General features: G+C 46.7%; 1 protein-coding gene across 1 annotated transcript; it reads left to right on the forward strand.

Moving 5' to 3' along the window:
• Nucleotides 1-1,768: 1,768 nt before the first annotated feature.
• Nucleotides 1,769-25,561, forward strand: LOC104082015 (alpha-2-macroglobulin-like protein 1; the record flags this gene model as incomplete). Its single annotated transcript, XM_009584960.1, is given in 21 exon segments — nucleotides 1,769-1,834; nucleotides 2,472-2,501; nucleotides 2,504-2,599; nucleotides 3,870-3,914; nucleotides 4,255-4,399; nucleotides 5,055-5,107; nucleotides 5,423-5,443; nucleotides 5,986-6,145; nucleotides 6,764-6,863; nucleotides 7,400-7,418; nucleotides 7,581-7,745; nucleotides 9,064-9,201; nucleotides 9,283-9,349; nucleotides 10,088-10,258; nucleotides 10,817-10,925; nucleotides 11,020-11,245; nucleotides 11,444-11,514; nucleotides 11,516-11,736; nucleotides 12,997-13,078; nucleotides 13,174-13,330; nucleotides 25,538-25,561. Coding segments are annotated over 21 exon segments (2,166 nt in total), but the record flags the coding sequence as incomplete, so codon positions are not given.
• Between the last annotated feature and the right edge of the window lie 40 nt (nucleotides 25,562-25,601).

Below are 25,601 nucleotides of genomic sequence, written 5' to 3' on the forward strand. Positions count from 1 at the left end.
GGCTGGGATGTGGGCGGGTGGAAGGGGTGGAGACAGTGTTTATTGCCTACACACCAAAGGCACTTGCCTCGAGGCTTTGTAAGGCTTGTGGATACTTCTCTGGGAGACGTCTTGCTCTGCCTTCTTATGCAGTACAGCTGATGGCAGCAGGAGTGCTCAGTTACTATATTTGGTACAGGGGTCCAATTTTTATAAAGGTGTCTTTACTGGGATCTCATCAGAAACATCCTGGGGCAAATTCATTCTTTGTGATGTCAGTGGATTTTGTTTCAGTGTTCTTTTTCTGTAGAACTTCTTTTTTTATGTATTATTTACTTCTTACTGAAATTTCACTGCTGCCTTGCAGCCTCCGGTCAGACCAGACTAGGGCTCCATACACAGCTCTGCCCCCACTCCTCCCTGGAAGGAGGGAAGAACTTTAGCATGTTATTATCTTTTTGTTGTCTATTTGTTCCCATTTAACTTCAGAGGCAGCCAACTTGATGACCATTCAGAGATGCAGAGCCACGGGGAGTGTTTCTGAAATCAGACAGAACTCTGATTGTTTTTGTCCCACTAGTTCAGGCTTGAACTCAAAACCCGGTTGATTTCGGAGAATCAAATATGCTCCCAGATCAGTGACATACAGTGCTTTAAACCTGCAGATTATCTGAATGTCAGTGCTAGGTTAAAGGCTAGTGTGTTCCTGTTACATTGGACTGTGCACTAGGAGAGTGGATGCTAATCACACATACGGGGACTGTGCCAAAGTAAATCCAGGGGATTGCCTCAGCTGGGAGCAAAGAGTGGGTGGGTGGCAAATTCACTCTATATTGTGTACCCTTGGTTATGCTCTGCAAAAACACAGCTGGGGCCAGGGCAGGATGAGGACATCCACCTTCAAATGAGGTTGTAACTAGAGGGCAAATATGTTCAAACCCTGCTCACTTCACTGTTGCCACCCAGGAAAAGGAAATACAAAGTTACAGTGCCTGAGAAGAGTCTGGAGGAGATGGGTGGTGGTGTCAGTGTAGAACTACCTCATGGCTGGAGGAAGCTGGCAGAAAACTGGACATCTGGCCTGGGGGGATGTAAAGTAGAGACTTGCTAAAATATGTGGGTACTTAAAATGTCTTGTTTTATTTGGGAAGGCCTTACAGTGGAGCTATGGGGGAAGTTGGCAGTGGGTGGCAGGAGCAGCCCTGGAGAAGGTTCTGTACCCAGGAGGATCAGACATGGCTGGGATGGATGGGTGGACAGAGGTAGTGATGCAGGGAATGGAAGTGAATTGAAAGGTTTTTACTCCAAGCTCTGATTAAATACTGGATGAGAGGAAGATCACTAATGATGCACAGAGAGAGTACTGAGGATGCTTTTTACAAGCTGAGGACAGTAGCTGGTGTGTAGCTTTGGCTCTCATTGTATGCTACAGCCAGGATCCAGACCAGCCACAGCTGAGATGAGTATTTCTCTTAAGTCCCCTTCAGCCTGGATTAGAGGTCACCCACCCCACATCTCCCCCCCAGTGCTCTGGCACCCCATGGCCTGCAATACCATCTGAATGTAGATGTGGGTGGAGGACTGTGCTGTGTGGCCTTTACTCTGCTGTTAGTGGAAGCAAGTAAATATTAGCTAATGTCATTAGCCTGGAAGAGATACTATCTCCATATATCAACTCCCCCACTCTCTGGACTTAGCGGGGGGGTATTTAGGATTGCTTCAGCCCACCAGTCCAGGCAGTTCTCTCCTCCTGTGTGGATCTTGTCAGCTGTCTGTCCCAGCCCAAGCAATGGGAACACCTGTGCTCCTCTTAGCCCTGACCCTATTCCCAGTTGCAGCTGCAGCAAACCTGGAACTATGAGAATGTCTCCTTTTGATTCCGGGGTGCTTGGTGGAAGGGACTGTCATTGAAGGGTGGTGCTGAGGTGCTGCCCTGTTTAGCATCACAGAGTTGAACGGTGGGGGCCTTATCCTCAGGGAAGCTGCGCAGAAGCAGCTCCCACTGAGTCCCGTTGGAGCTCTGAGTGTCGAGCACCACTGCAGGTGAAGCCCCTGGTGTTTGCTCGTGCAGGCACTGCACTGCACACACCGCAAAGCTACAGAAGCCAGAAGTTTTGCCTCTGTTCATCCTGTGCTGGTGGGGGTGAAATTTGGTGTGAGGACTGAAGCCTTATGCCTCAGCCACTGAGTCTTCGGCTTCATTCCTCGCGAAGCCTTGCTCTGTGTACTTGCAATTGGAGTATCGTACACTGGGCAGCTGTGTCCTGGCTGGTGGCAAGATGGTGACAGACAGAGACCAGGAGTCGTCTGGTTCCACACTGGGCATGTTGCTTCTTTCTGGTATGGAAAGGGAGCTGCATTATAGTTCCTTCACTGCAGGCCTCTAGACGTTTCTGACCCCTGGTCTACCTCTTCATGAAAGCAGCAGAGATGGATTCTGGCCTGTCCACCTCAGTCTCTGAATTGTTTCTGAACATCTCCTGTTCTCTTCTAGTCACTATATGGTGGTGTTCCCTGTTGCCATTCACCTGCTGTCACCTTGGAGGTGACAACCCAGAATCACACACTGGTGGAACAGGATGTGGAGAAGCCAGGCACTTTTCTATGTGTCACCTTCCAGGTGAGCGTAGCTGTGGCTGCTGATTTGGCAGCTGGATGCTCTCACTTTCACTTCAGACAGGAGCCCAGCACTTCTCTGGGCACACTGTTCTTTGCCTTGCCATAGGTTGCGAGCAGGTTAAGTGTATTTCCCTACCAGTGCCAGGCAAAATACAGCAGTGTCCTGGAGCCTAGCAAAGTAGGGAATCTTTCCTGTGTAGGTAAAAACCCGTTCTTTTGATCTGTGTCAGCCCACTTCATCCTATTTAAAGCCTGTTGGAAAACACTGACTTTCAGTTTACTCAGTTTTTAGTCCCTAAAAATGCTTGTATATCACAGTGCAAGTCAATGCATAGGGAATACATTCTTTCCACCCTCGCTTCCTCAGAAGCCTGTCCCTCCAGCTCCAAGAGGACCGTTCTGCTCTAAAGCTGCATCTATACCGCAAGGTGTAGTTGCAGCCTGCATAGAGATTGAGCTTGCTTTAATTTAGCTGTGATGAGTAGTGATGGCGCTGAACCCACAAAGAACTGAATTTCACCTAGGCACTCTGGATATTTCTTGGGTGGCTTGAGTTCCTGTCATTGCAACTTTGCTGCTTTTGTTAGCCTAACTAGACACACTGAGGCTGGGCACGACTACAGGACCTTCAGTTACATTTCTGGAGAGCCATGGAGATGTGTCTGGTGCTGAGGCTCTACAAACTGCCCCTGTCTTCCTCAGCACCATACTAAGTCGCTGTGCCTATGTCCTGATTGTCCTGCAGATTCAGCAGAACTCAAGGAGGGGCTGTGGTCACTTCTGGTTCTTGCATCAACAAGACAATGATTAACTAAGTGTTTGGTGCCACCCCTTAGAAGAGAGCGAGTCCTGGCTCTGGAAAGCCAAGGAAGTCTGCTGTTAGCAAAAACAACCTTTCTCCTGGTAAGCCCAGTCTTTCTGATACTGAGATGTCCTGGTTTTGCCTGATCAGTATCTCATCTCCCGTTATCGTCCTGGTCAGCTCCAGATCTGACTTCCTTATCGTTTTTCTTTGTTTTATAAAAATCTCACGTTTATGTGAAGAGGGAGAATGACACGTCAGTTGGTTCACTCTTAGGTTCATGAACAAGAGTGAGGCAGAGACTGCTTCTTCTCCCTATAATGACAAGTGGGTTAGAGACAGAGTTGTACAGTGGAATTTGCACTCTGAAGTTCGGGGATTTTTTAACAGAGATGATGTCTCACATCTGGGATAAGATGCAAAGTCTCTGACAAATTTGTTTGCTGTTTCCTTGTATCAATCAACCTAGGTGCCAGAGTTCATTGCCAGGAAAAGAGATGATTCCACATCACATGTAAGACACCTCTCCTGGATGCCTCTCCTCTTACAAACTAGAGGGCTTCAGCCTCTCCTGTGTCTGAGCCATGTTAATGCTGGAGATGCAGGATGGAAAGGATAGTAGAGGGGAGAAAGAAATGTGGAAAGAGGCAAACATGAGAAGGAGAAAGGCAGAGAAAAGAGAATGAGGAAGCTGGGGAGAGCACAGAGAACACTATGACTAGGGAAAGGAGAGAGCTAAATCAAAGGAGGGGAAGGGAGGAGAGGGAAGTTGGAGATTTTGGTAGGACACGTGCCTCTGTTTCTCCTTCAAGCTACTTGTAGTCTCAGGCAATTTGGTTTTTTTAACCTGACAGCCAGAGGAGATGGTTTTTTTGCATGTCCTGACCCACAGTGGGGACAATGTGCTCTTTGAGGGTTGCGAGAAGGTTCTGGTCAAGCCCCAGAAGAATGTAATTCTGGTAGAGACAGACAAGGGCTTATACAAACCTGGAGAAACAGGCAAGGCAAGAAGGTGGCATATGGAAATGGGGAGGGAAGGGTCAAGGTAGCAGCCACATCTGCGGGGAAGAGTTCACCAAGTGCAGCAAGCCAAGCTTGTTGGAGATGGAAGAAAGCAGATCTCTGTTACCAGATGTTTCCAGGAACAGTATGAGTCAGGAAGTTCCCCTCCGAGCTGTGCTGCACCAAAGGCCCAGTCTGCTGCTCCTGGGTGTTGTTTTGGTGAAGTACCTCTAGTGAGAGCTAAAAGGAAAGCCAGGACTCTCCAGGACACTGGACAATCTCTTCTTGTTTTTTGAAGACTGTTGATTATATTTGAGTAAAGCCTAGAGTGACAGTTCCAAGCTGTAGAAATACAGAGAGTTATTTCACAATATGAACAGACTGCAGACAGACCAACCCCACTGTTTAACACATCCTCGTAATCTTTCCAGGTAAAGGCAGCGAGTTTCTACAGCCCGTAGCCGCATATAAACATCCCAGACAAAGTCCTCTGGGGTAGGAGATGCTGGGGAGGGCTGTCTGGGGAAAGACCTGAATACCTGTGAGGTAAACAGAGACATATGAGTGCTGGAGCACAGAAAGGGAGAAGCGGATTTGTGCAAGGACATGTTGCAGCCAGAATGCTTTATTATCCTTTTCTTTATATCTCCAGTGAAATTTTGAATTGTGAACCTTGACAAGGACCTTAAAGTCATTAAAAATGAGGTGAGTATCACCTTGTGCTTTTCTAGAAGTAGGAGCCTTAGCATAAGACACATTGAGAGATTCATGAAAGAGACATCTCCCTGTTAAACCGTAAGAACAAATGATCTTTGAAGGGAAACCACTCATCCAGTGGTCCCTTGGAGAAAGACTGCAGTGTAAGCTAGCACAGAGGGAGGAGGACACCTAGTGTGGGGTCTGCATGGGGCTGAACTCTCTGGTCAGGGGCCCATGTCAGGCAGTGTTATTAATACTGGTTGACATGGGTGCTGTTTTGCTCTGTACAAAACTGAGCTTGTATTACTCTTGTTTTTACAGTATTCCCAGATATGGCTGCAGGTAAGTGACAAAGAACTCACCAAAGGGAGATGTCTCTCTCTTCTACCCTGCCCTTTTACTCCTGGACAGAGTTGTGCCACAAATGTAGCCTCATAACGTTATGGTTATGGTTCAGGTTCAGCTGAAGTCTTTTCTACCTGGTCAGCCTGGGTTCTTCATTCAAATCAGCACCTCTGTGAGGCACATAGCTGAGCTAGAGGCAGGGCAGTAATGAACCTTTGCCCAACACCTTGTCTGCACAGAGCACAAAGCACAAGGCTAAGTGCTCAGTAGATACAGCAGAGTTGCTTCTCCTTCCCAGAGTGTTATGGTGTTACCACTTCCCAGTAGCTTTACTGTTCCTGGCAGTCTTTGCAATTCAAAAGTTCAGTAAAAGGATACTGGAGGGAAGAGAGGGAATCTTGCCTGGTGATCTGGCATCCTGTCTACTGGGGCAAGGGTAAGCCCTCACAGTGCATTCTCATGCTTGGGTATGGCTGGACCTGCCAGGTACCCATGCTCCCAGTGTGACTTAGTGGTTCTGCATGTCCTTTCCCAAATAGGATCCTGAATATAGCCACATTGCTGAGTGGCTGAGTGTAAAGTCAAGACACGGCATTGTGGATCTGTCCTTCCCCCTGGCCTCTGAAGCACCCCTTGGGAAGTATACCATCTCAGTGCAACAAGACATGGCTCCAAAAACCTTCAGTGTTGATGAATATGGTGAGACTTGAACAACAGAGGTGAGGGAGAAGTCGTGTGGGTAGCTGGAGAAGAGAGCAGGATGATGTGGCCATGTTCATCAGACCTTTTTGCTCTGGTAGAACAGCAGACTGGGGACAGAGTGAGATTGGTCTGTGCGCACATCTCATGCTGAGCAGGAGGTTCTGCAGCTGCATAGGGTACAAGGGAGAGGCTGTGGTCTGACATCTTGTTCTAGCTGCAGCTGGGCCCTGTGATGAGCACTTTCTGCTGCTCATTGTCACCCTCTTCTAAGCTAAGTTTACTGTCCACTTGAGTCAGCTGCCATAATGCGAAGCGGCATCATGCCTTAGTCCCATTCAGTTGCAGTGATGTAGGCAAGGACAAAACCCTGTGCCGTTTAAAATGCTTATGCTTGACTTAGCTGGAGTAGAAGGCAGTCCCATGTGCAACTGTAGCAGCAAATAGAGGGTGGTGTGGCTGAAGGGAGTAACACCTATTGCAGCATAGTGATGAATAACTGGGGATATTACTGTCTTTCCCCCTGTGTGGACTGCAGTTATAACAGAACTTACAGTCAGTGCCCATACTCAGTATTGCTTTTTTTCCTCCATTCATATCTTCCTCACTTTCATGCAGTGCTGAAAAATGTTGAAATAAAGATTAAGCACCCTCCATTTATCACTACAGCAGATGAGGAATTTCAGCTGAAGGTCTGTGGTGAGTACATGACACCATTGTGACCTCTGGCCTTTGGCTCCACAATCACCTCCGGATTGCCCATAGCCGAGAAGTGACTTTCCAGTATGATGTTCTTGCTTTACCCTATGGTTGGGGGAGCCAGATCACTCTCTGCAATGGGCTCCTTCTCACACCTGGTCATTTACTGTGAGGCTGAAGGACACTAAGGATCCTGGGTGTAGTGGGTGGAAAGGGATGTAAACTGATCTTAAGATCCAAATGCTCTTGTCAACTTGGGAGAAAGCACTAAAGCCTTGTATAACAATTCACTGGCAGTCATTTCTGACTCAAGTCCCCTGGGTGCTGCTAGGACTGCTGTCCCATTGGGGCTAGAAACACTTTCACCTGGGCCAGTACTAACCCCAGCATGAAAGAGGGCGAAGACAGCAAGAGCTAAGTTGCTGGAGACAAGACTGCTTCTGATTGTCAAGGATCCTGAAGCATTGTCCAAGAGAAAGCTCAGGATCTGAGGAAATCACCTTTTTTTCACCCAATATAGGTGTCTCATTCGGCTGCACTACTGTTTATTTCTAGTCCTGAACAGCTGCACATTGTTGGTTTTGTGTATTTATTGCACTTTCATTTGGATCCTTCCAACTCATCTGAAAGCTAGAAGGGCTGAGGAAGCCCAATGATAGAAACAATTAATATTAAGCACTGGCAGCATCTCGGAGTGTGGCACAACGGGGTATTAACTTTCTCCCCTCCTCTGCAGATGTTCCGCCACAGTGACGAGTCTCACCTCAGAAATGAAATGGTCTACCTAATAGTTGACATCAATGATGAGGAGACGCACCTGTCATTCCTCACGGATGAGAATGGGAAAGTCCACTTCTCACTGGATACCACCAGCTGGAACAGCACGCTGGTTTCTCTGAAAGTGAGCATCAGCCACAGAAAAAGGAGGATAAAGTGAAGGTAGGCTGAGGAAAGGGATAGAAAGTGGCAGAAATCTGAGGTTTTGGAGCACAGTCCTCTGGCTCCTGATCTCATTTCACTATATCTGTAGAAGCATCTTTAATTACTCTCCAGTGCCATCTCCTCAGGGAAACTGGAGGCTATACTGCAACAGTTCAGCCAAATGGTCACCAAAGGTGCTCTGCTGTCCTGAGCTGGAGCATGACCCTAATCTTTTGTATCCCCCCTACCCTTTCTATTTCTCCAATAAAAACATCTGTTAATCTGAATACTTCCTCGGAGGAAATGTCCCCTATCTCCACTCTGGGACATGTTGGAGGTGGCTTAGCAGAACTGGCAGTTGACACCTGTCCCTGTTGAACTCCATTTCTAGTGGCTGCCCTTGCCCTGCAGAAGTGCATATCTTGTCCAGGCTCAGCTTGGCAGGTAGCTGCTCTTGACCTCCCTTTCAATACCAGACTTTGAAGCACTTGGCTTCTTCTCCTCACAACTTCTTATCCTACACCTGGAGCTCGTTACCAGCCTGGAGTACACCCATCTTCCCACTACCTGAGGATTCATGCCCAAGCAGTACATTCATGCCTATGGCCATCCATTTCTCAGAGACTGGAACTGTTGTTCCAGATGTTTTTTCCCTAAGACCCCACTCTATCTAGGGTGAGGTTCCCTAATTTTGGCTGGGCAGGATTTCGTGATCAGAGGTTCTGTAATCTAGGAGGTAGATTTCTGTCCTTAGGGAACCTCAAGACAGGCTCTAGTTCTTGTTCCTAGGCCCACAGCTATTATCCACAGAGCCCTAAATTATCTGCAGAGAAGCTTCACCAAAAGCTGTTTTGGTGCCTGTTGTGCTTCAGGGCATCCGACCAGAAACACAAACTGGTGGTCCACCTCATTAGACCAACACAATCTCCTCTCATATCAGTTCAGTCTCCTTCTAGGTGACTGTCCTTCTCCTGCTTTGTCTAATTGATCTAATATCCAACCTTATGACTTTGCTGCTAGCTTGTACCTTTGGAGAAGATAGAAAATTTGTGTAGCTTGCTTGTTTATCTAAGGTGCAGTAGGGAAGAAGAATATTTTTGCCAAGCTTGAGCCAAAGAAGTGGCCAGTATCCTGGGTTTATTGTTAATCTGTGACAGTGTCTATGTGGGATGTTCTTGTCTGCAGGTAGAAATTATTAAATTCCCTCTTTTGATTCTTATTGTGTGTCCTACCCAAGGAGCTGATTTAATTGAATGCTTTCCCTCTCTTCCTTGCTGCTATCTTGTGCAGATCTGCAGGCCTCCTTCTCATTGACTCTGACTATTGGCAATGACTTCCTGCCTGACAACAAGCTTTTACTGTATGCAGTCTTCTTGGATGGAGAGGTGGTGGCTGATGTGGAAGAGTTTCAAGCAGAGAAGTGCTTTAGACACAAGGTGAGTAGAAACACAAGGAGTGCGATAGTATCGTTGATGTGCTCTGGTCTGCTGTGGTTCCTGGTCCTGTTTTATCCTCAGCCAAGTGGTATAAGCTGGATACACACCAAACCAGATGCCCAGTGTTTTTGGCTGGGAAACGAAACAGGTAACCTCCTTCTTCCCTGAATTCCTAGTCCTGTCCTGCCCAACACTGGCAAGCTTTTCCCAACGAGTGAACCAGGAACTCTGTTTTCTCCCCCCACTCTCCATGACTGACTCGGGAACACACTGTCCCCATACTTTCCATGAAGGGTTTTGGCACTTCAAGAAAGTAGAAGAGTTCTCAGTGACTTGCAGACCACTAAACCAAAGCAAGGATTGCTCACAGGATTAAATGTATTCTTTTGGTGTGATAATGTCTTCTTCTCAGTCCATGCACATGAGGGTGCATTCAATCCAATATTTCCACCTTGTGAAGCACAGGCCCTGAGAGTTTGAGTCTCGTTCAGACAAAAGCAGAATCCATACTAAGTTCTCACCAAGTTCCCCATCACTTTTCTAAGCCAGGACTGGTACTAACTTGTGTAAGAATGGTTTTGTGTGAACAGCCAGTCAGATCTTTCCATTCTAAAATTGTGCAGAAATTTAAAATTTGGAATTTTTTTATCTTAAGTTTTTCATGGGATATATGGTGTTTGACTCTGGCTCATTGTTAGGGTTAGGCATATGAAGTTGAAATTTACTTTTATGACAAGTAATAATTGGCCCCAGTATTCCTCAGAAGCGGGTTTCCGTTCCTCATGCATTGGCCAGAGTCTGAGCCTGTAAGTCTTTGCATATGTATATAAACAAGCAGCATTTTAAAATGTTGCAGCTACCCCTTTATGATACTTGCTATCATGAGATATTTTCAACATTCCTTCTTCCCTTTTATTTATCATTGATTTATTCTCTCCACTGTTTTCCCAGAAATTGTGCATGAAAATATTAACCAATACTAGAACCAAGAAACCAGTTTCCTGTATGCGACCAGGCTTTGAGAAAAAGATGTATCCTGGAAAAGACAATGCTGTTGGTAAGGAATGGACATGTCCATCTCCTTGACTGAAGGGGCTCTCTTCTCCCAGTTCTGGCCAGCCTGCAGCTGAGACGGCTGACTTCCATCCTACTGTGTTTCTTGTTTGTGTATGAGAGGAACGAAGCTTGTGTCTAGTTCAATGGACCTGATTTATAAATCACAGATAAAAGCTCAAATCTCTGTGCTTTATCAGCTGTCCCTGTGTTCTGCGCTCCTCACAGAAAATGTAGTATGCTCTCCACCAGCACTTTCACAGATTATTTAAAAGGGCAACTCCATTTGAGCACGCTGTCTCCCCCTGGATCCAGACCAAACTGGATCCAGATCTGTCCGACCGAGCCTCAGGCTAAACTCCATCCAACTCTGACTCCCTAAAGCTGTGTTCCTCAAAGATACAGACACTGTGTCAGATTCTCACTGAAAAGCCAACCCTGTCCACTCTTGTTCTGTGTCACAAAGCATTTACAGTTTGTGTTAGATTGCCTGTGAATGAAGAACTAATCTCACCTGGAGCTACATATGCTGTTTTCTGAGGTATCACTTGCTTTTCTGCAGAAAATCATGCTGGCTGTAGTGATTCTGCACCTTGCTCTGATAACACAAGGAAGACAAAACCATGGACACTTTTCCCAGAGACCTGGATTTGGGATTTGGTCTCCATTGGGTTGGTAACAGCCTCTACCTGCCTTCCCCAGAGAGACCTCTGGAGACTTCTGACCACTTCTGAGCAAGTTCTCCTCTCTCTCTTCCTGCCGTAGGGATGATGGGCAAGCGTCTGCCCAAGTTGCTGTACCTGACACCGTCACAGAATGGAATGCCAACACCTTCTGTGTTGCTGATACTGGCTTTGGGTTCTCTCCTCTGACCACCCTTAGGGTCTTCCAGCCTTTCTTTGTAGATCTGTCATTGCCCTACTCTGTGATCCAAGGAGAGACTTTCAGCCTAAAAGCCACTGTCTTGAACTACCTCAAGGACTGTATCCAGGTGAGTATTCCCCCAACTACACACCTCTGTTGGAGCAAAAACTTGAGCCCAAAGGCAAGCTATGAGCTTCTCAGGAGCCCTAGTTACTGGTGTCAGGGCCACAAAGCACAGCCTCACACTTCATGACTCATGACGTTTCCTCCTTTCTGCAGTACTAACACTATGCCAATGTATGCTTGTACACCCCACCACACTCAGGTACGCACCACTCTCACAGAGACCCCAGAACTAAAGGTGGATGCCTGTCCAGACCGCTGGTTCACCAGCTGCCAATGAAGCAAAAACCTTTGAGTGGAAAGTGACAGCCACCAGGCTGGGTGAGGTTGAGCAGAGGGATGTGTGGCAGCTAGCGGGAGGAGGGGTGGAATTTGCCTGCGGTGAACAGAACATGGTTCAGTTTGCACCAAACATCTTCATACTCCAGTATTTGAATAAGACTAAACAACTGGACCCAGAAATTGAAGATAGAGCACTGAAATTCCTGAGAACAGGTAAACATTGTCCTTCTTCCTTCTGCTGCAAAATGAAGATGCTATAATTCAAGAGTGTGGGGCACTGGTCCGGTGGGGAGGTGCAGGGCAGGAGTGGGAGCACTGCCAGAGCTGTGACAAAGGAAGATATCACAGAGAATAAGGGAAATGTCTCATGGAAGGAAAAGCATGTTTCTGAAGAAGCAGGACTTCTGCCTCTGCCTGTTATTGAGGTACTAAGCCCACTTTTCTGAGGAGGGTGTGGGTAATTAATTATCTCCATCATTATGTGATGCCTGTGGATTTTTCCCTTATCAGACCAAGGCAGACTGAAGTCCCTTGAGGAAACAGAGCATCAGCTGCTATTAATTGGAATAAAGAGTGGCCTTTGGGGCTAGATAAGAGTTTGGTAGCTTAGTGTTTCCCTGTGTTTTAGGACACGTATTGTGGGGGCATGTCAGCTCTGTCCAATATAATCTGAATTTAATACAGTGCTGGTGTCTGTGTCTCATTTTGCATTGTGCCTCACATTCCACCCTGTCGGTCTCCTTATCCTGCTACACTGCAAGCTCAGCAGCCTCCCATGGATAAGATTTTACTCCCTCTCCTTCCTCCTTTCTCGCCTGTACCACTAGTTAGGACAGATATCTGGGAGAGGGGGGCATACCCAAGAGAATGGTGGCAGCAGAGGGGCGAGGTAGAGGGTAAACAGCGAGGCTGTGTGGAGGGTGGAGGAAGAGCAAACAGATGCGGATAGCGTTCTGCCCGCACAGCTTAAAGGCATGGCCTTGTTGCTTTCTGTACATCCCATAAAGAGTGCTTTCTGGAGTCCCAACAGGGCTAGCAGAAGTGCTGAAAAGCAAACAGGGTTTCATACTGGTCCGCTCCAGGAAAAGCCTTTCTCCTCACTCCTACAGCTCTTTTTATTGACAGCAAGGTGCCTGTGAGAGTTCCCTGGGGCACAGGGAGACATGAGGTGGGTGAGCATGGCACCGTTCTGCAAACCAGCAGGGCAGATACCCACAGTACTTGCACATAGCAGCTCTAGCAACGTAGAGCAGCTGCATGGTGCACTTCAGTGATGCTGTGCAACTGCTTCTTGTCACGCTGATGCTGTGGGATGCATGGGGAATTGTGGGGTGGTAGGCTTGCCTCAACGTCTCTGGCTGTAGGACCTGGTGAAGTCTCTTGCTGCAAAGCCTTCTTCCCACAGCAAGGATACAGTTTGAGATGCTACAGGCCCTCACACTGAGAGTTGTGTCCTGGCACCTGTCTTCATAGGTTACCAGTGTCAGCTGCTCTACAAACATGATGATGGCTCCTTCAGCACCTTTGGGAAAGCTGACAACCAGAGCAACACATGGTGAGTGACCAGAGTTGGTACCGTCATCCCAAACATTGTCCTTGCTGGTTCAGTTCCTGGCTGTGACATGGGATTCCTTTGTGCTCTCCCCACAGGCTGACAGCTTTTGTAGCCAGGTCCTTTGGACAAGCCAGCTCTCACATTTACATCAATAAGGATCATGTGCACAATGTTCTGCTCTGGCTGCAGAAGCACCAGCTACCCAGTGGCTGCTTCCAGAATGTGGGGAAGCTCTTCAACAAAGACTTGAAGGTATGGCTGCCAGACATGGGAGTGGGAACGGGAGGAACACAATGTGGGGCACAGAGTTGCTTCCTCAGGCTCTTCCACTGTGCACAGTAGTACAAAGCAATGTCCCTGTGGCCCAGCACAGCCAAGGCCGCTTCCCAGAGCAGAGTGAAAAGCATGGCCTAAAACAGCAGGCATTTCCTCTATGTGAGGTTTCAATCTCTGCTAGGCTTTCTTCATTTTTACTCTAGCCAAAAGGCACCATTGCTAATTGTGCCAAGGCACTTCAAGAGCACATGGAGAAATATTTTTATATTTTAGTGCTTGTCTAGAATACCTTGGCAGGATTGTCCCTCTTTTCATGCCTTACGATGCACAATACTCTCCAGACAGGCCTGACTATGTGCTTTAATATGGGATTATCTGAAGACACAGTTGTCCCTCCACCACCCAAAAAGTATGACTTCTCCTGGAGCCTGGCATCCCCAAAATGAATATGTTGTGGTGTGTACGTGTTCAAAATGACTGTGTTTTTTGACTTCCTCTAGCTTCAAGCTACGGCTCTGTGGAAAGAAGGCTTCTCTGTCAATTTACCAGATCTTCTCCAGCTCCTTAGCTCTCTTGAAAATACTTAGGCATTTATTTAAAATCAGTGTTACATACTGCCACCCTGATCCACCAGAAGGCAGAATTTAGTTCTATGCTTTTCATGTATAGTGTGATAATCTTACAATCTATTGGGTGCTGCTGTGTCTCGGAGGATAATAGGAAAATAATTTCTTACCCTTTAAAGCTCTAAATGAACTATCAGCACACAGAAGAGAGATCTTGGAGTCATTTTGAGTCTCTCTGATTATTCCGTGCTCAGTATGAGCCACACCAGCAGATGGAACATTAAGAATTATTTTTAAAAAAGAATTTGAGAACAAAATGCAGAAACTACCACTGGAGATTTAGAAAGCAGCACCACAGGCCTATATGTTATATACTGAATTCCATTCTTGTTCCCCCTTCCACACAATGTCAAGAAGAGGAGGAGACTTCTTAATCCAGCCTTTACAGAGCTAAATATTGTCACCTAACATGCTCTCTCTTTGCTATTCCATCTTGTATAAGAATTTTTGTGCTTAGTGCATACAATTTAAAAATTACTATCTGACATGAAAATACTAATTATCAGTAAAAAAGCAAGGCTATCAGGACACACTACTGAAAGATTCTCTATTTACAAAAATGTCCTTGCATTAGAAGGTATCACAATGCATAAGAGGGTCTTTTACAGCTGTACGGGAGACATGTTGGGGAGACAGACTGTTGGTCTGACCCACTGTAGACATTTTTCTGTCTCTGCATTCACAGTCCGAAGAGTACAAAATTAAGGTAATGGGATGGTCATGTTAAAGAGAAAGAAGCTTGGCATTACCCTACCATGCAGTTCTGCAGCTCACCACCCTTTCTCTTTTGTTTCTACAGATGACCGTACAGCAAGAGAACGTCTTCCCTTTTAGTTCAGGTTAGTGTTAACAGGCTTCCAAAGTGGGAACAGCTGAAACAGAGCAGATGACTGGTGGTAAGCAAGCAAAGCAGCCCACCTCTGCTCTGTATTTAATTCCACCATGTGCTGTAGAGCCTTCTTGGACTGCAGGTTGAATTGGGATTTACTGTACTAGTTACAGGCACAGTTTCTAGTCCAGGTATAATCTCAGTGCAGACCAAGGCTTGAGCATACCATGGAAGGTTAAAAGGATATATTTTTATTCCATTTCCACACACTCCTCACATGTGCAGACCTCACAGCATCCCAAACCTGAATGCAACTGGAAATGCCTTTGTCAATGACAGAAAGATGTTGCAACTCATCCCCTAAGATCTCTTAGTCCTTAGATAGTTTCCTAAAAATTCATCAGGCACTTTGCCTTGTCTTGCTCTTTCTTTCCACAGATGTCTCAAAGAAGGGTTCCTACTAGAATGCCCTGGCTCTGCAACCAATAATCTGAGTTTTCTGCTTCCATAAGAAAAACTTCATTGCTCTGGCTCTCCTCTTCCCTGCTGTGTTGGACGCACCCTATTTCCTTTGACCTATGCCCAAAAGTTTCCATGTGAAACCTGGCTTGATACACAGTAGTTTGGGATCAAGCGAAATAAAGTATGTGGAACCTGGACAGAAGGCAGTGACTTGACAGTTGATGAAGTCTGCACAGATTTTAACACCTGAAAAAGAGAGAAACATTACTTAGGTCATGGTTACATACTTTGCTTTTGCTCACCATAGTGGCTTAAGTCTTCCTGTCACCTCTGAGTCTCATCTCTGGGCTACCTTCTCAATTGAGTTAAGACAACAGTTTGCAACCAAAATCCAAGCAAAAAAGGCATTTTTAACCCTGATCTGGTTCACTGCATGGCCCTGTGAATCATCTTTCTGTCACAGCTGAAGAGTAGGAACATGCAAGGGGAGGCTAAGGGAGAACTACTTTACCAGTTCTTCCAGACAGAAAAGGACTGTATAATAGTGCCTTATGAAGGGAGGCCATGAGACCGAAATAATATTCCCTCCAAATTCACTACATATTGTGTGGCCTCTTGTTTGTTTCCATTTCTTATCCCAAGCAGGAGTATTTTAGAAACTCAAAAAGGGCATGATCCTGCAGATCTCTCACTTTCAGATCCCAGTTCCATTAGGTCAAGGGCTCCAGGATTTTCTTTCAATGCCTACTGCTTTAAAAGCAAGTCTGCCAAGCCATACAAAAGAAGGGTTAGATCTGGACGTGTTTGTGGGGCTGGTTTTTCATAGCCTGTGCTTCCTTTTTTGGAAACAAACATTTGTAATCTTCTTTTAATGATTCAGTTGCCTTTCATAAAAAGAAATAGCAGTATGAGGCAGTGATGGACTCTGTGTGCTTACAGGACATGCAAAGCTAACGCTGCTGTAGAAGTTTAATGTAAACAGAAGACATTAATAGATGTTACCACGTAGCGAACTGTCCCTGACCTTCCTGAGGTTATTGCAGTCTCACCTTCCTGATGACATGACAATAAGGGTATTGATGTCCTTACAGCTTCCTCTATATACCTGTCTTGCAGAAGGGGATCAAGCAGCTAGCTAAGACAACTTCAGAAAGCTAGCAGATCATGTGCATATACTATGGACATAGGGTAGACTAACACTTGTGTGAATGACTGCTGCATGTCACCATCTTGTAGTGCTAGGGCTGGGGTAGTACCTGAATGGTGTCATAGGTCCTCCACTGCGAGCGTGCTCCTGGAGCTAGGGCTAGAAAAGGACACTTTTCCCTCAAGACACAGACTGAGCAACAAATGATGCCCAGGAGGTATGAGCCTGGAAGACGAAAAAAGGGCCTACATGTCTGAAAGACACAAGTTGTTGCAGAAGAGCCCTTGGGGCTGACACAGCCTAGCTAGGAGGAGTGGCAGAGACAGGCAGAGACCTTTCAATCCACATCCCACATCTAGGGTTGCTTCAGCTGTGGACCTGAGCTCAGCTGGAGACAGCAGAAAAAAGATACTGCGATCCTGTATGCCATTGACTGTACCTGCAAATTCACCTCTTCTGCCTCATAGGGGCTTGCCCACCACCTTTACTGCTGGTGCCTGAAAATCGCAGTGTGGGTGGATTCCCTCTGCACACACTCCTGATTTACTGGGAAAACAGCCTTCAAATCCAAAAAGGACGAAAACTCATTATGTACCCTGGCTGTGAAAGAGGGTGATGGCAGCATAACAGGCTGAGAAAGAATAGGACATACCTTAATAATACTTTTAGGGCTCTGAACAGTGCCATATAAACCAACCAAACAAAAAAACCAACAGTGGCAATTCCCCTTACCTAGATAAAACTACCCAGCCGTGACCCGGGAACAAACCTCCTCCAACCACTCCTCTCCCTCTCTCCCTCCCTCTTGGAAGCGGGGATCCTGCAGCAGAGGGGGGAAATGAGAAGAGGAGAGAGGGAGGTCGGGGACCTGGGTCAGGTGGGCTGTGCGGGGATGTAGGATGGGGAAGGGAGACAGGGCCCTCTTGGGTGAGTAGGGACATTGGGGTGGAGCTCTACGTGTTGGGGAACCCAGGGGCAAGGCAAGACCCTGCTTCCCCCACCCCCTGCCAGTCTCCTCCTCTCACAGCCCTGGTTACCACGCTGCCCTAAGTTCTCTGCCTGCTCTTAGCGTCTGTGCCTTCACCACTACCTTGCACCCCCACTTCCCCCAATCGCTTCCCTCCTGTTCTCACATACCTCATTTTCTCCTTCCATCACCTGCACCAAGATCCTCACTCTCTCGGCGTGTCTCCTGCTCTGAGACCTGCTAACGCTCCCACGAAGGCTTCAGCCCACCCCCTGCTCCTGGGACACTCTCTCCTCTGCCCAGTAGTGTTCCTTGTCAACCCCTACATGCAGCCGAAGGGCAATTATTCCTGGTTCTCCGCTTCCCCTTCATGCTGCCCTGCTCCTCCACTGCCCACACTGTAACCCCACGTCCCAGTCCCCACTGCCCACGTGTGGCCTGCCTAAACTGCTGCCAGAGCTGCTTGTCCCGAGCACTTTTGTTCCCAGAAAGGTCCCTGCCTCTTCCAAAATTCTCTGCCTGCCCAAGCATTCTGTCCACTCCTGTGTTTCTTCTCTCTTCACTTTAATGGTTGGCAAATCTGTCTTTCCCAAAAAAACTCCTGCCCGCTGTATATGCCTCTTTCCCACCTGTGCAAGGCCCCTGCTTGCTCTTCCTCTTGTTTTCTATTCTGCTTTTGTCTTCTCTTACTTCATTTATTACTTTGAATTTCTCCGTATTCCCTTTAGGCAAAGAAATCTTTCACACATAGTGTACATTTCTGTAGTTGGTGTCCTTTTCCTTGTCATCGCGCCCTCTGAATTGTAATGGTCCCCTTTTTTTGTTTGCTTTGTTTGTGTACCAGGCATCCCACATTGAACTACAAGTTCAGTCCTAACTACACCTTCTTTACTATCATCTTTTATATCGTGCGCCACTACTCAACGTTCATCTTTTTCTGTAAACAATCAGAGATTACTGTCTCTATAGGTGTGATTTCTGGTTTCACTTTCCTTCCCCCCTCTCTTCTTTTTGGAAAAAATGCAGAGTGACTGTAACAGGCCCTTCCTGTTTTCTTTGAAGATCATCATCTCCCTGTCTCGGACTCTGACTTACATGACCACTTCCCATAAAACTGAGTTCAGTTTTCCCATTTCAGCTACCCATGCCCAGGCCTTCTGGATGGGTCATTCAACAGCCTCAGTCACTGTGCTTGTTTAGACTCTGGCAACACCCAGTCTCATCCTGGTAAGACATTAACCCAGATGGCTAATCCTTACCTGTGGCACTACTGAAAAAAGGCAACAGTCTGAGGAATTTCAGGATGTAACAAACACATGCAACAGGAGAGCAGAGTGTATGCAGATGGCTCACCAGGATATGACCTGCTATTAGCAAGGTAGCACACATAAAAGGTGGGATACTAGGTAAGAAAAAATGGGTACTAGTTTTATAGAGCTGATTACCAAGGGAGAAGTTACCAGGGCAGTCATGCCATAAATATGAAGTAAGGCTATGAAGTCAACAAGCCCAGGACCAATGGAGAAAAAGTGAACAAGGTGGGCTGTGTATTTGGGAGGCGATGGTGCTTCTAAAGAGGAAGTACCTAGGAGAGAAAAAAAGGGGAAAAATGAATATAAAGTGAAGAAAATTATGTGACCGGGGTTGTTTGGGGGATCCCTGTGTAGCAGGCCTTTGCCTGACCAACACAGCTTGCAAGAGGACAGTAAATCTATTTTTTTCTCTGACTATTCAGAGTGATCTGTCCATAAAGTGGGCAGAGCCAGCCCTTCCTCCCCTGCTCATCATTGTTCTTGGAGCTGTCCAGTAGGGACGGGGAAAAAAGTCTCGCAGCAGTGCCTAGCAAGCATTTAGGGGAGGTAGAAAACCTGAGGAACCAAGTGATTCTGAGGACAACTGATACAAAAAGAAGACAGGGCTGAGTTCAAGTGAGCGAAAATATGAAGGAACTGGAAGGGGCCTCCAAGGAGCGTTCCCCTACCATTGCCTCTTCCCAAGACATCGTGGGAGTCAATAGGTACTGTTCAATGGTGCTCTGCCAAGGGACAGGAAAGGACAAGGGAGCAAAGTGGGCCCTACAATCTCCCAGTTGCCTTCCTGGCAAGTTTCTTCCCCTGGATATTTGGGCTGGACTGAAGGATCTTCAGGAGGAAGGTCCTCTAATCCGGTTGAACTTAGATAGGGAGGTTATAAATAAAAACTGAAGGCTGTAACCCAGTGCGCTCAGTGTGCCCGCGAGCCAGGCTCTCCTGCCTTTAAACGGACATATGTCAAGGGTCTATTTTACAGTTAATATCATCAGATGGTCATGAAATTAAATCTAAATAGAAACAGGCCCACCAAGATTCCTCTCCTTCTGATGATAGGAAGTCTTGCCACCTTGTACCTGTGTGGGGTAGGTAAGTAAGGAAATTAAGTGTGTGAAATGTGAATACAAACAGATGTTTCCAGGCTGTGATTTCAAATCAGATCGATGTTGTTCAGCTGCATATGACAGGGGCTGAGGAAGCAAAGGGAAAAAGAGCTGCTGTGTGGCAAGCTTCCTTAAGATAGGAGTGTACAGTAGAAGTCAGTGAGGTCTTCGCCTCTTGGAACAAACATTAGGGAATGCAGTAAGTGGGTAGTCTGTGCTGAGTGGGCAATCTGACGCCTGCTTGTTCTGCTGACTGTAGAAAGGTGCTCCCTGTCCTTGGTGACATTCATAGGAAACATCTTGCAGTGCAAGAAAGGAACCTTTGCTATGTGTAAGCAAAGGCGGGGTATGAGTAGCTGGCAGATAGCCAGGAGACTTCCTCCCATCACCTCACCACAGCCTCTGTGTGGGTCTTGGTTGCCTAGATGCCCTGGAGGCAACTGGGAAATTTCCTGCAAAGTTTTGCAGCTTCAGCCTGAAAAAAAGAAGGTCCTGAAAAGCATAGTACAGGAGGCAGCTAACAGGCAATCTGGTAACTAGCATCTCAGATAGCAAGGGATTTTTCTGCAAAGAAAAGCTCTTAAAAGGAGTGGGAAGTAGGCCCCTTAAAAGGAGGAGGACTGTAAGCACCCAAGATGGCCCCAAATGGATTCTGACCTTGTCAGGGCGCTATTATAAAAAATAAATAGCATACTTAAAATCTATAAATGAAGAAGATAGTTTGTACAATGAACAGGTAGGGATCCGCTGAAGCATTGATAAATCGTAAAGGTTTGATATGTATGGCTTATTTGGGCCTTTGTGGTTATCTGCCAGTACTGTGCAAATAGGACTGAAAGACTACACTGCTTTTAGTGGGTGCAGAAGAGATCGGTTTCCTAGGCTTTCACAGAGCCTTTGCAACAGTCATATGGAAAACTGAAAGGAGCCCTCATCCAGAGAGAGGTTAGGATACAGGACAAATGAGTTGTCTGTTGTCACGCAGTTGCAAACTCTCCTGGAACCTCGGACACGTGCCTTCTTTCCTGACTCCTGCATATTAGCGTATGCTCAACTAATATGCTCCAGTTTGGAGACAGAGCAATGGTTTGTGAATCTGCCTTCCTTATTCCTCTGACTTCTTGCCCCTAAACAGGAAAGAAACACAAAACTGCAGAGCTGTAGTTTGGAATTGTAAGGCTTGTTACTGGGAACTGTTGACAATATACAGTGTCTAAGGTTTATTCCAAGTTTTTTTCTCCTTTTTGAGGTAAACAGTGACCTAGACTTTTCTCTTGTAGCTGCAGGACAATAACAGACTTTTAAAATAGCTACTACTGAGAACCATGTGAGACTCCATGGATCCATCTCATGATCTGTACTGTCTCTGTGCAAGGTAAGCATACCTGTAGACTCACATGTGATGGCTCGCTAATTTTTAATCTTATCCTATATGTTAGTTTTCTACCAAGCTCAAATAGCTGCATCAAGGTGTTTGTATCAACCCACAGTTAAATCCACGACATGCAATAGATGAATAAGTAATTTTTAAAGCATGCTTGGATTTCTTTTGTTAACGTGGTCTATTTCAATTTAAGGGTAGAAGCCCCTGAACGTGGCTTACCTTTGACATTCAAAGAGGCTTCTTTCCTGAGAAAAGTCTAAAACTTGTGACTTCTTGTGTTGTACAGTTTGCCACACGGTGGCCTTATTCCCACACTCTCTCTTATGTTGATAAGCAATGTCTTGATACTGTCTTGATGGTCAGGCCCAGTAACATTTGGAAGCAGACTGATATGTATCAGCTTTTGCTTTGTTGACCTGGTTTTCCTTTCATATGCAATTCACATCTTAAAGGTGGTGGTGAGGAGAAGGGTACCTTCAGGGTACTGCAGGTAACTGACCGCTGGTGCTGGCTCCTCACACACAGACAAAGCATTCTGATCTTCCCTTTATGTGTTCCAGCTTCCCACTCCCTGCAGGGAGCAGAAAGGTGGTTTGGCATGCATTTACCTGTTTTGTTGAGGGATGGGAAACAAAGATGAGGAGACATGTGGTTGCAGACTCTCTACTTTCTCCCCTTGCAAACTTGGAGAAGCCTTGTCAGGGTAGGACGCGCAGATTCACACTAGGATCAGTCATGCAGGAAATAACGTGTAGGGCAGGTGGGTGGGAGGGGTGGTGGTATATAAAGGCTTGTCTGAAATGCGGGGCTGGAAAGGTCAGAGGAGGACTTAGAAACAAGCACAGTCAGATGAGCTTTTGCTCAGAGACAGGACAGAATGGCAATTAGACCCTGGGGTTGCTATGATCATCTCCTGTCCAGCTTCTTCCTTCTGGAGATGGTGATTGGCCAGACTGGCCAGGGCTACCAGGAGGTTGTTGAAGAGATCCAGTGATGTGGTGAGGCTGTAGATGGGCTGGTGTCTATGTGTGGGAAGGTGTGGATACCAAAAGCAGAGATATGGGCAGCCTGTAACAAGTAAGTTACAGTAACTGCAATGTAGACTTATCCTACTTATATGTCCCAGTAAACTGGGAATAATGTTAACCTCTTCTCTGAGCAGGAAGACATCCCAGGAGGTCGGTCTGAATCAGATTTCTAGCTCCCCTTGCACCTCCACGGTATAGATCTAAGGATTAACACTTGGTGGCTGGGGCTGCCATGTTCCCTGACTGTGTATCAAAACTCCCGTTTTCCCCACTACAAGAGAAAGGGTTTTCCTTCTGAGGTACCTGAAGGCGATGGCCTCACTTCCAGGCTGAAGTCAGTAAATGAGTGTGGGAAAGGGAAAGAAGGCAAACGCAGTTACGTAGGCTAGATGTTCATTTATATGCATGTACTATACGAGTCGGTACAGCACAGTATGCAGACTCATCCTTATGTTAAGCAGTGCTGTTTGCTCACCTGTGTATGAGGTGCATTTGCTACCACTGTCTTCGTGATAAATTGGAAAAGACGTGAACTCAGAAGGTGCACTTTTCCTGCAGGGCCACTGAGTGTCACCAACGCTCCGTGACTTGCTCTGCAAGATGCCGTTTCTCCAGCAAAACTCCTTTGTTAAAATGGGTTGGAATGGAGAAAAATGTCGTTGGAATGGAGAAAAATGTCATTGGAATGAAAATGGGCTGCTTCTTGCTAAGAGGCCTAGAGCTGAGAGGATCTGCACCTAAAAATGTGAGCAAGCGATGTTAACTATGAAACGAATCCTGGCTTATATTTAGGCATAGCGCTTGACAGGTTTCCAGCCTGACCCTCTAAGCCAGTCTCACAAATTGTAGCAGTGACAACAATTATGGGATGGAAAAAGTGCTTCATCAGGAGACACTAAAAAGGCCGGGATCCCACCATTTGGTGAGCAGAATGAGCAGAATTTGGTAAGCAGATGAGGGATTGAGATTTACAAAAATAATGTGGATAAAGTGAATGGAAAACTGTTCTTCAGCGAATCTTTCCATGGCAGTCTGGGGGCATGTGATAAAACTAGTTGGTAATCAATTTAAAAGAAAAAAAAACGTGCTTTACACTACAGGAACCTACTGCTACAGGAGTTATGGGAGCCAGTAACATCAGCAGGTTCAAAAAGCTCATAGACAAACTGATGGAAAACCAGTCTATACCAAAGGGAATAGGTTGCAATGTATCCTCCACCATCCCTACTACCATGCTCAGATGTGGGAGTAGCACAAGGGGAATGGACTGTAGATATTGGCCAGGTGCACCTGCTCTCCCTGGAAAGTATTAAGGGCAGCTGAATCTGGTGGACTGAAAGATCCAGAGGCTTCCTTCCTTCTTGGGCCCATGGAGGCGAGCGGGAGCTTCTTACTTCTGTTTCACATCCCACCAGTAGCAGGGTGGTGTGCAAGCTCACAACGGACACGCGCACACAGGTTAACACTGATGGGAGACGGTACTTCAAAGACGCCCATATGAAGACAGACAATGTCAGTAGCCTGACCCTGTTCCTAAGGACCAGCGCTCAGAGAAATGCACCTTCATAGGTCTCTTGGGTTTTTGGCCCCCGAGACCTTTCATCCTACTTGCTGGCTGGGCAGACCTAAGTTTGTTATTGGATCACACACACATGCACACAGCAGAGAGCACAATCACACAGGAAATAATTCAAATAATTTATTATGAATATAGTATAGACAGTGGTGATCAGGGGCAAAACTTGTCCAGGCAAACATACTGATTGCATTTGACCAGCTTAGTTTATCCCTCTCTTCTCTCCCTTTTCCCACGCTTGTTCGTCTCTGATCCACCTTGATCCCTCCATTTCCCTGCCTATGATTCCTACCCCAAACATACCAGTGCAGTCTTCTAAATCCTCGACTTCTCCTTATCGATTCCAACATTCCTCCCCCCCGAAGCACCCCCTAGCCCTAAAGCCTCTGTACTGCAGTAGTTCCCCCTAGTAGTATTGCAGCAGTTCCCCTTCGTTTGCATGGATTCCAGAGAGTTTCCTCCCTTGAATCGACTTCAGTGGGTTTTGCAACAGGGACAAATGGCTTAGTCGTTCATCCAGTCGTTGAGGCTTTTAGGAGTGGTTGATTCACAGGGATTACGGTGGCTGGGTTCCCCGCCTTGTCATTGTTCCTTTGATCACTATCTGACCTTTTATTTTGAGTAGCCTTAAATATCTCCTATAGCTTTTTTTTAAGAGAATGGCCAGACAGTTTTCCATCTGAATTAAAAAAGAACCCCCAGCATTTAGAGCAGGTGTGTTTGGTGACAGCCCAAACGCCCTCCTGTCCAGCGCATTTTGCTGCTTTTCAGGCAGCAGCAAATGCTATTCTGTGATTCTAAGTCAATGGGACTGGATCTCCTGAGTCACCATCCCTGGAGGTATTTAAAAGACGTGTAGATGAGGCGCTTAGGGACATGGTTTAGTGGGCATGGTGGTGTTGGGTTGATGGTTGGACTCGATGATCTTAGAGGTCTTTTCCAACCTTAATGTTTCTATGATTCTATGATTCCTGTGAATTGATAGTCCAGCACTTTCATTACTGAGCCAGATGCAACGTTCTTGCCACAAAGCTCAAAATGTCATTTGCAGGAGCATTTATGATGCTCATAGCCTCAGCAGTGCCTGAGCTTCTGCACCTTGTACATGTAGACAGAGCGTGATTCCTTTCTGCTTGTCTTTTGCTTCTTCCCACCCGTCCTTGGTGCGTGAGCCGTCTGCCTTAAAGGAAACTCACCAGCTCTCATCGAGATGAGCCACTGATCTGACCCGATAGGGCATTTCTCATTTTCTTAGAAACGCTCATGCTGACTACAACACTATTGTTAAAAATGTAACTTTACCCTAACCGACCACTTTTACCCTAAGCCAGGCAACTGACAGAAGAACTGATGCTCTTCGAGAGCAATCAAGGGAAGCAAGGCCCAAGTGCCTGCACAGCGCAGCTTCTCTTCTAAAAGTTGCCAGCAAGCTCTGGCACCGTGGTTTCTTTACCCTGTTTAGGCAGGTTTCCACCGTGCACCTCTACATGTGCTGACAGAAAACCTCCCTGGCACCGTTATTACCGCTGTGTCCTGTTTGTTCATCGAAGCTTGTTCCAGGTACCAAGACAAACATTTTACAACCTACATAAACCTACTAATGTTTAACAAGGTTAACCGCGCTCCAGAAGGACCGATCGCAAAGCACGGAAGACATCTGCCCTGAATGGCGGAGGGCACTCTGCGCCTGCTGCACAGCTAGGCTGCGAGGCTTATCACCATCTTGACGCCTTGGTCCCCTTCCCCTGCAGGCCCGGCAGGAGGCCGCGACCGAGGTACCGAGCCCCGCTCCCCGGCAGGGCCGGGCGGCTGAGC

This window comes from Fulmarus glacialis, unplaced genomic scaffold (genome assembly GCF_000690835.1).
Source record: "Fulmarus glacialis isolate BGI_N327 unplaced genomic scaffold, ASM69083v1 scaffold7709, whole genome shotgun sequence".
Lineage (NCBI taxonomy): Eukaryota > Metazoa > Chordata > Aves > Procellariiformes > Procellariidae > Fulmarus > Fulmarus glacialis.